General features: G+C 38.2%; 2 protein-coding genes and 1 long non-coding RNA gene across 13 annotated transcripts in view; 2 read left to right on the top strand and 1 right to left on the bottom strand.

Moving 5' to 3' along the window:
- The window catches only part of grin1a (glutamate receptor, ionotropic, N-methyl D-aspartate 1a), a 31,947-nt gene extending 27,500 nt beyond the window's left edge, over nt 1-4,447 (top strand). For all 11 annotated transcript variants that reach the window (XM_077193886.1, XM_077193840.1, XM_077193865.1 and 8 more), the window contains one exon: nt 2,468-4,447. In XM_077193886.1, the coding sequence (XP_077050001.1) occupies nt 2,468-2,536 (69 nt within the window). In that variant the 3' untranslated portion in view covers nt 2,537-4,447. The remainder of the gene's footprint in view (nt 1-2,467) is intronic.
- LOC143697018 (uncharacterized) lies at nt 2,657-5,267 on the bottom strand. Its single transcript, XR_013186132.1, has 3 exons — nt 5,164-5,267; nt 4,955-5,075; nt 2,657-2,764 (listed from the first exon to the last, which is right to left on the bottom strand). It is a non-coding gene; the product is annotated as an uncharacterized LOC143697018 (long non-coding RNA).
- The window catches only part of entpd2b (ectonucleoside triphosphate diphosphohydrolase 2b), a 25,931-nt gene continuing 18,288 nt past the window's right edge, over nt 4,759-12,401 (top strand). The window contains exon 1 of the mRNA XM_077193937.1: nt 4,759-4,799. The gene's annotated coding sequence lies outside the window, so the exon portion shown is untranslated. The remainder of the gene's footprint in view (nt 4,800-12,401) is intronic.

Genomic DNA, 12,401 nt, shown 5'->3' with positions numbered 1-12,401 from the left:
AAATAATAAATAGGTCAAGGTGTTGCCATGGTTAAACCTTTCCAGTTATCGAGACAGTTCTAAATGCAATGGATCCATATTTGATATTTATACTAAATACTAGACAAAATCTATTTTCGGTTTGTTTATTTAGCACTATATTGCAATTTTTCTCACATTTTGTTTAGGAATTATGTTAATTCCCTCCCCCCTTTAAATGTTTAAGAGAATGGGGAAAGTGGGGTGGGGTGGTGAACGGTGAAGAGAAGGCACAGCAATCCAGGTGAAAAGAGAAAAACAGAGTAACCATCCACAGTGTTTACTTCATCCTTTTATTTTTTGATATCAGTGTCGCCTCTCTTTCTATATAAGTGGATATATATGGATATATAACTGTCGACGTCCCCCACATGATGTACATGCTACACAGCCTCTCTCTTCCTCTGCAAGCATGCGATATATCTGTCGTAGAAGTAGAGACTGTGTTTTGGTTGCCTTAGTAGAATTAGTTGCATTTATTTGTGGTAGTGATGATACACACACTTTATGTCTCTTTTGCTGATTCACTGTCTCTCACCAGGGGGCACTGTGGGCTTGATTTGGAAGTGCCAACAGCAAGCCTTCTGAGTGAACATAACAAGAACTCTCTCATTCTCTCTAAGGCGTGCTAAGGGCATTCTTGATGCAACACCAAGGAAGAAAAAAAATGAAAAAGCCTCCCGGTGTCATCAGAAGTATTGCTGAATACATCTATTCTGCAATACGACAATGATGATTTTGACAATGAGAACCTTTGCCTTAAGCTTTAGCTTTTAGAGTTTTTGCATCATATTTTGAGCTTATATGCTTAATTATTGGCAATGCCATAGCAATAAAAAACAGTAAGCTATAAAAGAGGACACATGCTATAATTAGTAAGGTACATCTTAAATGCATAATTAATATGCATAACTGTTTATTTAAAAACTCACATCCAAACATTGCATGTGTCCTTGGTTTTTGTAGAACAATTTTGTTATTTTTTAAAATGTATAGCAATCTGAAAGTCTTCGCTGCTGCTTTTCCATCATTATATGCTTTTTTTTGTAAATGTATTCCTTAGCTATGTACATATTATATTTACTTCACATTTATTCAGTCTTGATTAACAGACTGCAAAAAGTGTGTCACTTACATCTTAACCAAAAAAAGCTCTCTGTGCCTCAGTTTCACAGTTTGCCACAGCAAGGAAAAGAATTAAAAATAAATAAGAATTGAATAATACGGTCAGATCAAAACACAATCTTTAATCAAAATGTCCTTGCAGTTGCAACATGGCAAGCCTCACGGAGAGACATTTTATAGCTTGCAAAAAAGGAAATTGAAAGCAAAAACTATTTTTTTGTTGTGGAAATTGCCTTCTGACTGGGCACCTGCATGTCATTGAGTGTTTTGCCAACGCGGCACTGCAGATGCCCATGTGAGAAAACAGCTTGTTGCCCTCAAACACATCTAAGCTTGAGATGAGGAAACAGGAACTGCAACTGCATGAGAATTAAATATATTTTAAATATAAATATACAGTGGCCCAAAAAGTATTTAGACATTTAAGCCAAATTTAAATATGTATTAATGTCATTGCATTAGACAACAAAATACTGGATGCAGGCATCTGGTACTTATTCCTGAACAAACTCTTAAGTCAAATATTTTGCTTTTTTAGGTTTTAAATTATAAATAAAACAAATGTAACACTGTTTGAAATGAAGACAAAAAGTATTTGGACAATTTCTGGTTGTCAACAATTGAACCAACTATGTCCAGATAAACTACAACTGTGTTTGTTTACACTGCTGGGGTGTTAGTTTGAACGTGATACCATATATCCACTAGAAACCACATTGAGCCAACTGGGTTAAAAGCAATTGTAAAAATAGCTAGGCAAAGGTCATTGGTTGGCATCACTGGTTTGCAGATGTCAGTTGGCTTATATTACATTATGTAATGCAATGCCATTCATATATATTTAACGAAGTATATCGCAAGTGTCAAAATACATTTTGACTTTTGACCTAATACTGCAGATATAAATAAACACAAAGGTTATTAGGTGACCTAAAAACCATCTCACAGCAGAGAACCTGCTTCCTCTTCTTTTGATATTATTCTAAAAAAAACTCCTAAGGCAGCAGGATAGCAAGAAAAACACTTCTCCTCATTGTTTCAAATTTTTATAAACCTCCGTGGATGGTTATGGAATATTTTAGTGTTGCGTTCAATTGCAAAACATAGCCTTTAAAATGTTTTCAAGTCCTGGCCTAAAGGTAAAATTTAGAAAAATGCATTATGACATCTGAAGCATTCAATAATTGAGCCCTTGTTTCTGATTTGCATGCTACGTGCTGCCTTAGGGGTAAAGAAGGAAATGTCTTTTGGGGAAGATGAAAGGTAACAGTCGCACTAATGCTCTCTATCCTCTGTGTTTTCTACCTTCTCTCTCTTTCTACAGCAATTCCCACCCACAGACATTACGGGCCAACTCAACTTGTCCGACCCGTCTGTCAGCACGGTGGTGTGAGGCAGAGAGAGAGGGAGAGTTTAACATAAAGACATGTTCATTCTTAAGAGAAAAACAAAATGGAACTAAAGAGGAGCGTTGTAGTACTACTCCTCTAGGTTTTGCACAATGGATACATCACGAACGAGAACTACTGAGCCACTTCACCTTTATGGAGATCCAATGGGACCTGTCGGATCTTGATGGTGGACTGAAAGGAATGGCATGACACTGCAATGCACTGGAACGCTGCCAACACACAGACCATATAAACACATAAACACATTCCATTCAGCTTGAAGCTAAACTTAGTATACACTATCATCATCATTCCATCCAGAACTTCTTCTGTATAAATTCTTTATAATTATGTAGAAATATTTCTTATTAGTATTAGTGATTATCATGTTGATTTAGTGGTTTAAGTATCGTACAGTATAATTTAAAACAAAGAGCAAAACTTCTCATGTCGCAAGGCCGATTCTAAGGCCGCTATTTAATGAATTAACTAGCTGTAGTACGTATAAGATTAATTATATTCATCATATACATATGACTATTTATCTTCTTTCATTTTTTTGCATTTCTGCATTCTGTTCAAGCATTCTGTTCATTGTTTTTTATTCTTTGTCTATATAATCTATAAAGCAAAATCTCAGCCAATCAAGCACACAAGCTGTGCTGTTTCAAATATCATTGTCTTTCATATTAATTCAATCATCCCTCTGCATGTAATATGCATGTAAATTTGTCCCTGAAGGATTAAGGACAACAGAAATATTTTGTATACCCCTCCACATATCACATAAAAGAGATATAATTAAAAGTTTAGGTTGAAGATGTGACTAATTGCACATGCAAACTCTCCTTCAAACTCAACTAGTACAAACAGTTCTTCCTCGTTAAAGTTCTTACGCAGTCGTTCTCAACTTCAGTCTGAAGGGTGCATCAAGGGGCCGAGTTTTTTCATCCAACTAGCACTTGGCATCTCATGCAAAACCATCTCTGTGTGTCATCCCCTCAGACAACCCCAGAGATCTTTTACATGAGAAAATCCCAAGTGTGCCCCTTTATTTTCAACGCTGGTGCTGCAGTTTCGTATACACCTATTGGTTAGATGGCAAAACTGGCCCGTTCCCAAGTTCTGGAGTTGAGAAACATCAACAAAAGCTGTACAAATAAGGCCAGATTACTGTAAATGTTTACTTATATAAATGACCTATGGAAACTCCCCTGTAAGAGAGATCACTTATCTAGCACTTTAATGTGAATCTGTCAGAAGCTGCATATGGAATTTATGCAATTTGCCAAATGTTGATTGTAATACTCGTACTTGATATGAAAATGCACATTTGAGAATGTGAAATATGTTATATGTAACTGTCAGCTGTTTGATTTGAACAAAACACTCATTTTCTAGTTTTCATATCAAGAGATTTAGAAAGATTTGTTTCTAAATATGTCAAATTCTTCTAGTACATACCCCAGATATCCTCTGTTTACTAACTGTTGACTTCTACTACATTAGGTTTTAGCCTTTTTAAACTGACAGGTGTATGCATAGTATGTTTTTCTCCTTGCTTGGGTCAATGAATGTGGTTTGTACTATAGAGGAACAATTATACCTGATTTCAGGGCATGTGAAATTTGAATTCAGCTCATGTTGCCTGGACTGCTAGATTGTCATATGAAAATGTTGATAAGGAAGTGTTTTTATGATAAACTGTCACACTGTAAATGACCACAATGAGATAAATTACATCAAACATAACACACATATCCTGTGCATACTTAAATAAATGCTCCATATATGTTTCAGTTAATTTTAGATATTTCTTCAAACGAACACATAATGTTTGCATTTTGACAAAAATATTTAGAAATAACATTTCTGTGCCAATAAATTTGTGCCATGTCAGTTCCAGACCACAACTAGCCTAATTGTCTTCTCAATTTTGTGAGCACAATGTATGTAATATTATATTAGGCTAACTCTGGAAATATCCATTAATGATATATATATAGTAGTCTATTTCAGTAAATAAAGACATATTTCACAATCCATTTCCCAAAAAGTTAATATTAGCTACTGACAGTCCTGGAGAGGTGGAGTATGCAATAATTAATCAGACGTCAACGTTAATGGTCAAAAAGTGACTTGTTTATCTCAGAATATGAATTTGAAAGTATGATGTAAACGCCTGGCAGTCTATTTAAGAGGCGGTATCTATAGCGAGGGGATTGGGAAGAGTGTTCCTCTGCAAAACACTGACGTCTATAACAGGTGAGTTTCCTTTAGTCTTTGCTGTGCACAACTAAATGATAGCTCGATTATTAAAACAGGATCAGCCTGTCGAAATGATTTTAAACTGTTTCACACCATCTAGAACGCGACGGTTTAATTATCATCAATAAAGTGCGCGAGCGTCGTGTTGTTACCTGTTCTTACGGGGTCTCTTTATTCCACTGACTGAACGGAGATGGAGATTCTCCTATTCTAAACAAGCCTTTTTCCTCCCCTAAAAAACGGTTAACGTTAGGCTCATTCTCTTGCGTAGGGCTAAATAATAAAAGTAAAAGTAGACAAAACATCATTGATGGGAAAACAGATAAGGGAATTCGGTTTTAGCTGGTTTAGCGTTGTTTACTTTTTTGTTTTGCTTTTACTCAAGTAAAGGTTGCGCCAAATTGTGCTGCTAGATAGGCTACTTCTGTCATAAAACTGCCACCGCTGTCAATATTATCTGTCTGCAGTCCCGGAGGCTGCATTTTCAGGACCCCACTTCTAGGACCACATTTCTAGGAACCTAGTTTTTTGTGACAGCGCCACCTACCGAGTCGGAGAACCGCAGTCCCAGGAACGCATTTCCAGGACCCTAATTTTGGAGGACCGAAAAAAATCCCACCAAGGCAGTATTTCCACCCAGTTTTAACTACATTAGAGTTTTTTATTTCAAGTTGTATTACACCCAAATACTACTTTCTTTTTTGCAATTAAACCGGGTTCAATGTTGAGAACTTATTGGGTCTAAGTAGCATACTATAATAACTCAAGTAAAATAAACAAGGAATCATGTTAGTCTTTTCAGTCACTAGATGGACCACATTTTCAAGTACAAAGGGAAGACAAGGATGACTCTGGGGGTAGATTTAAGATTGTGTATTTTACAAAATAATATATAACACCTGAACTTGAACACACAAAATATTTTACAAAATAATATATAACAACTGAAATTGAACACACAAAATATTTTACAAAATAATATATAACAACTGAACTTGAACACACACAGAAACAAATTTGATCATGACGTGAACCACATAGACAGAACTTCAATGGATGGACAAACACATGGACAACATCATCACTGACTCCTAAGAGAGAGAAAGAGAAGTGAATTAAATAAGAAACATTTAGTTGAACACGTTCTACTCTCTAATTTTAAATTTCATATTTAAAAGATCTTAGTTACCACAGAGTAATGATAATGCTAAAAAAATGATATCAATCTTCATACCAATTAATGTTCATAATACAATTATTGCATGCTGTTCAAAGAATTTGGAAAAAAATGATTTTGATGTTGTGGGAACAAAGGTTCTAGTCCTCACTGATATGTCTGACTATTAAAATGTCATGTCTCAACCAACTTTATAAAACCATGTCAAAATGAAGAGACGTACACATAACACATAAGATTATTTTAACTGAATTAAAATGTAAAAACAATGAGTAGCCTAATTAACAAGCTTTCAGAACGAACATGCTACAGTTTATTGTGCTGTAAATAAGTCAACACAGGCTTATCATACAACAGTTCCGGTAAATGAATGTGCTAACAATTCCTTTTCCAGCATTAGAGGCTAATATATGATGGCTATGCATTCAAGACTGTTTAGCAAATCACCAGCACGTTGGCAACGTTAACTCTCCAATGAAATGAATCACAATTGTTTTTAAAGTTAAACAAATAAAAATTGATTCGCATTTGATACTCACACTCTGAATGTCATCCATCTTCGCTGGTCCTCTAATTCGGTAGGTGGCGTTGTCACTAAAAACCTATGGGTCCTAGAAATGCGGTCCTAGAAGTGTGGTCCTGAAAATGCAGCCTTCGTTTTTGCAGGCAGATGCCCCGCTGTCGCCACTGTCGTAAAATAAGTTAACTGAAAGACAAATTAAACAAACAACTTAAAGATTCTTAAAGCGTGAACAAACTGCCGTGGTAAATTGTTATGGCTTAAAACTAGATTTATTTCTTAAGAAAATGCGTGTGGCGCTGGTTTTGTGGAAAACTCACTTTGCTTGGGGGTTGCCATGGCATCGCTATGTAGTTGCTAAAGGGGTTTGGTATGTTTTAGTGTGCTACTGTGCAGTTGCGTTCTAGGTAGTTGCTTTAATGATTCTCTATACTGAGCTTCTATTATGATATTCTAGATAGCTTTGCTCCCTCTTTCAGCAGGTGTGTGTTGGTCTGTTTGGCCTGATAACCCGTAAATTATGGGGACAAATGTCCCCACAAAGATGCCAATATCCGAAATCTTTGTCCTTATGGGGGCATTTATAATGTAAAAATGCAGAACGTTATCTGTAATGGGTAGGTTAGGTAGGGTTGGTGGTTGGAGATAGAGGGCTGCATTGGGATTGAGTCCCGCCGGATCCCGCGGGACCCAACGCAAATCTCGCGGGAGCGGGCGGTTTGAACTTTGCTGCGGGCGGCAATGGGCAGCTAAAAAAAACTGCGGGATCGGGAGGTAGCGTAGCGAGTCGACATGAGGGAGAGATGTCAATAAATTATGTGGAAAAGAACCTCAAACAGGTATTTACAGCACAAAACCTAAGCAAGGCTGACATTTGGACTACTATTCATATTCCTGATCAGTGCGTCAGAATACATGCAGGCCAGGGAAACGAAAACTACCCCATGAATCTCTTTAATAATAGCAATCCAAAAAAGTCTTTTTTACGAGACGAAACCCAAACCAATTTTGTCTATAGAATGTCCTCGTAATGATAGGTTTACCAACTTGTGTGTGTGTGTTGTTACTTGCCCTGCAAACAAGCCCGCACTGGCCCTTTCCGGGCCCACTTAGGGCTAGCCTAAGGGCCCCCAGCAGGCTGCTAGCGCAGGGCCCATGAGAATTTGCTCATTGGCAAAACGTTGGCCCTGCATGGGCAGCCCTCACTTAGCCCTCAGGAAGCCCTCACTAAGCCCACACAGGGCCCGCACACACAGGGCCCGCAGAACGTTGGCCCTGCATGGGCAGCCCTCCCTTAGCCCCCAGGAAGCCCTCACTAAGCCCACACAGGGCCCGCACACACAGGGCACTATTCAACTAAAACAAAAGATCTTGTTCACAATTATTTATTTTAATTTTATTTTTTTCAAAATTAATCTGTTTCACTATAAATACTTTTCGGCTACTATAACTATAAGTCTTTGGGAAAAACAATTATTCTATACATCTGAAATGAATGCAGTCACCACAAAAATGTACAGTAGTCAAAGGGATTTCAAATCAATGTATTTATTAAATACAAAATATGAAACATTCAATTCAGGTCAATACAGGTTAATAAAGGTAATTTAACACTCTGAAAGGGACTAAAAATCATCCATACAAATATAAAAATAATTCAAATAAACATAAAAATACCTTTGCTGAAAAAATAAAAAAAAGTTTGGTGTGCTAATCATTCATTGGCAAAGTTCACTCTTCCCCCGAGGTCTCTTGACTAGTCAGCAGACGGTGGTACCGCTCCTTTCGTCCACCCGCTCTGTCTCTTGAATTCCGCAGCCACACCTTTATCTCACTCTCAATTTCGGAATCACGAGGACTTGGCTGAAAGGAACGTTTTCTTACAGCCTCTGAAAAGCAAATAGGCATGAGACAACATGGTGTATGGGAAGTAATTAATACATGCCATTTCTAATACCACATGCTTACCTGTTACAACCCTCTTTAGCCTCAGGCTCTGAAAAGGTCTCTTTTGGTTTGAGCCATTCCAGTTCAATTGAGTGGCTAAAGAATGGCCAATCAATGTTGTCAATATTCTCCTAGTTGCTACCTGGACATTACACCCACCAATGGTTCCTAGATAGGCAGTCTAACAGGAAGGAACATACACAAATTAAAAAGGGATTTTTCAATAAAATGTCAACAGCAGCTAATTATTAGGTCCATAGATAGACAACTAAAAACAAACAAATATACAGCAAACAATAAAGTTTCAATACGTATTAATTGCGAAGGGCTTTCACTGTGACTGTGGTTGATGAACATAAATCCTCTCTGTCTGCATGTGAGAGAGAGAGAGAGAGAGAGAGAGAGAGAAAGAGAGAATGCACACAGTACTTACATCTACTGTGTTTACGTGAATACTCGACTTGGCATTTTGATAAATTTTTGTGTTTATTTGGCCATTTAGGTGCACAACCGAAGACAAAGGCTATGCTTGTCTGTGTTGCGCTCGGAGCATGTGCAAAGAATTCCGTTCTCTTTCCCGACTTATCGCACTTTTAATATTTCTTTTCAATATACTGCACATCCTGCTTTTTTTTTTGGTAAGTATCCTCTAAACACAGTTGGTTATGTCTTAAATAAGCATAAAAGTTTTTAACAGAAGCGGCAATTCCCCGGTTGTATGATGAAGTTAAGCGAGATATTCTGCTGTCACTCTCTTAACCCTGAGCATGTCGATCAATTTTTGTTTCTGCATACAAATATGAAAATGTAATCATTTAAAATAATTTCAACGTAGAAGAAATTAGTTTATTTGGTGCGCATTCCAACACTTAAGACGAAATTGTTAAATAATATTTTTTTGACTTTCACAAAAACTCTTGTGGATGTATGAGCATAAAATACCACTGACACCCCACAACCTTGTGAAAATCCTTCCCAGAAGAGCGAAAGTTATTGCAACTACAAAGGGGGGACCAAGTCCATGTTAATGCATATAGATTGGAATGGCATGCCATTTAAGTTCTTGAGGGTGTAATTGCATACTTTTGTCCATATAGTTAGAGCCAGAGGCTCGGTCAATGCTAGTTCAAAGTAATTGGTCTTGAGAAGAGCTACTGTTGACATACCAAATCTTTCCGACATTGATGATCTTCCATTTTTTGCTCCAAGATATCCATGTCCTGGTAGCTTTGGAGGGGTAATATGACGTCATCAGGCAATGTGACCTCTTTTGTGCTTGATCGAGAGCTATTTGCCACTGTTCTCTCCAGCATAGTCAGCCTGTCCTTAATCTCCTCTAGTGTACTGACTAAATATCTATCAATACCTGAAAAGGAAGAAAACAATTAAAACTGAGCACAGAGACCGTTTTAGCAGAATAATAGGCTATAAACTCGATTTACGTCATTTACTCTTTTGCGCATGCAGGCCACATTTAAAAAATCAGTCAGTCAGTCAGTCAGTCAGTCAGTCTGGCAATAAATCGGATCTGGCAATAAATCGGAATTGAGCATTAATGCCTGCAGTCTGAACAGCCTTTGTGGCTTTCTGTGTCACTTTCTCTGTACTATACTATAGTACTAATACATAGCCTTTACACAAATACATGATAACTAATGTTATTAAAATACTATTGTATCTGTAATAGGTGAAAATATTAAATGGGCTAATGAATAGAGATGCACAGATTGACCGGAATGGGCCGATTTTCCCGTGATCGGCCATGGCCGGCGACCGGCCGGTCAGTCCATATGCCGATTTTATGCCAGTCAAATGCACTCATGATTACCATCGCTTAGCATCAGCATCACAGCAGTTTCACACCGCAAGCGTGAGCGGCGCATATTTTTTTTGGAGTGCATGTTAACCAATGAGTGCATTCACAACGACAGCATGAGCAGAGCGTGAGCGTCACGTGCGTGCAGTGAAGCAGTGAAGTGGGTTTCGGCACTGAGTCTAGTTTTTGCTGTGCCGTTAGCTCAATTAAAGTGAAAGCACCCTTTCGATAGACAAAATAGAAATTATTTCTATTTGAATTATTTCTTATTTTATTTTCTATTTGCTCAAAATGCACAGAATAAACATGTGTAGTGAGTTTTAACAAAAACTGGAGTATGTCTGAAAATAAAATGAATAATAAAAATATTTATAGAAGATACACGCATTTAAGCTTATTTTTAATCATTCAGTTGCATTATAGCGATTATCTGTTAAAAAAAATGTTATATGCAAAATGTTCTATTAAAGAAAAGATAGAAAATAAATATTTGTGTGTGCTGTAAAGTGGTTAGAAAAAATGAAATCGGAATCGGCTAAAATAGGTATTGCAGGTCAAACTCAATGAAAAACCGGAAATCAGAATAGGCCTAGTGTGCATCTCTACAAATGAAACAATAAAATCCACAGACAATACATTACAGACAAAATCCTCATATAATTAGGTAATGTAAGGCCTAGCCTAATAAGAAAGAAATGGATATTAACATTGAGTTCTTCTATCAAGAACCAACTCTTATTGTATAACCATCATTACAAGATGTAGCCACAAAGAATAAAAATAACTTTTGCTTCCAAGGCTAGAGAGGTGTAAGCCTTTTTACAGTCTACTAAACATACCTGCTGATAGAGAGTTCCTCACAGGAAGGGGGAAGGCTGCAGGTGAAGGACGGCTTGCAAGTGGAAGGTGGACCTCAGGTGAAAGTTGAAGGCGACTCGCTGGTGGAAGGTGACTCGCTGGTTGAAGGCGACTCGCTGGTGGAAGGTGACTCGCTGGTTGAAGGCGACTCGCTGGTTGAAGGCGACTCGCTGGTGGAAGGTGACTCGCTGGTTGAAGGCGACTCGCTGGTTGAAGGCGACTCGCTGGTGGAAGGTGACTCGCTGGTGGAAGGTGACTCGCTGGTGGAAGGTGACTCGCTGGTTGAAGGCGACTCGCTGGTGGAAGGTGACTCGCTGGTGGAAGGTGACTCGCTGGTTGAAGGTGACTCGCTGGTTGAAGGTGACTCGCTGGTGGAAGGCGACTCGGGGGTGGAAGGTGGCTTGGAGACAGAGTAACCAGAGAGTTATGACCAGAAGGTGGCAAACCCATGGGTGATGGTGGAACTGGTGGCTGGTGTACGACTGCAGCTGTGACTGTTTGTGATTGTCTCTGCCTTTTCAGTGGAGCAGGTTCAGGCTCGAGATCAATGTAGCGTTTGGTAGGTCTGCACAAAATGAGGAAAAACAATCCAAGAATGCATTTTAACACACATAAACAGCTGGCTCATACTAAATAACTGGCTCATACTATTTTAGATATAGTAATAGTTTGCTTTCAGGATCTTGTTCACAACATTTATAACTTAGAATGCACCAGCACTATAATTTATGTTTAATATTTAACCTAATTTGCATAAATGTACTAGACAGTAAAAGCAATAGAACAACACTTACTGTCTTGACCGCTGACTGCGATCTAATTCTTCAGGTTCACTGGCTACAATTAGATTTGTTTCTGCCATTTTGGCTTTATATCTTGCCTTTTCATAATCCACTGTAAGAAACAAAATAAATGTCAATAGGTCTTTCATCCTTTCACATTTACCTTGACACATTTCATGCAATGCTTAGTTTAAGTTATATACATTTCTGGGAGAGAAAAAAAAATCTACCTGCTGTGCCCAAAACACAGATTTCATGCGCTTTCCAAGTCTCTCCAGGAACTTCATGCATCAACAAAGCTGCCTTCTGTTTACCAGGGTCAATATAAGGTGGCCACAGAGTTATGGAGGAGTCCTCATTAAGCCATTTGCTGCTCACAATCCCTACTGAGTAATCTGGGAACTCAACAATGCTGTACAGGGCCATCTCGCTGGTGAGGTGGTTCGCTGGTGGAGGGTGGCTCACTGGTTGAAGGTGACTCGCTGGTTGAAGGTGGCTC

The sequence above is a fragment of the Siphateles boraxobius genome, unplaced genomic scaffold (assembly GCF_051911475.1).
Source record: "Siphateles boraxobius isolate OS27281-9 unplaced genomic scaffold, OSU_SipBor_1 11, whole genome shotgun sequence".
Classification (NCBI taxonomy): domain Eukaryota; kingdom Metazoa; phylum Chordata; class Actinopteri; order Cypriniformes; family Leuciscidae; genus Siphateles; species Siphateles boraxobius.
This window is presented reverse-complemented; position numbering and strand designations above follow the sequence as displayed.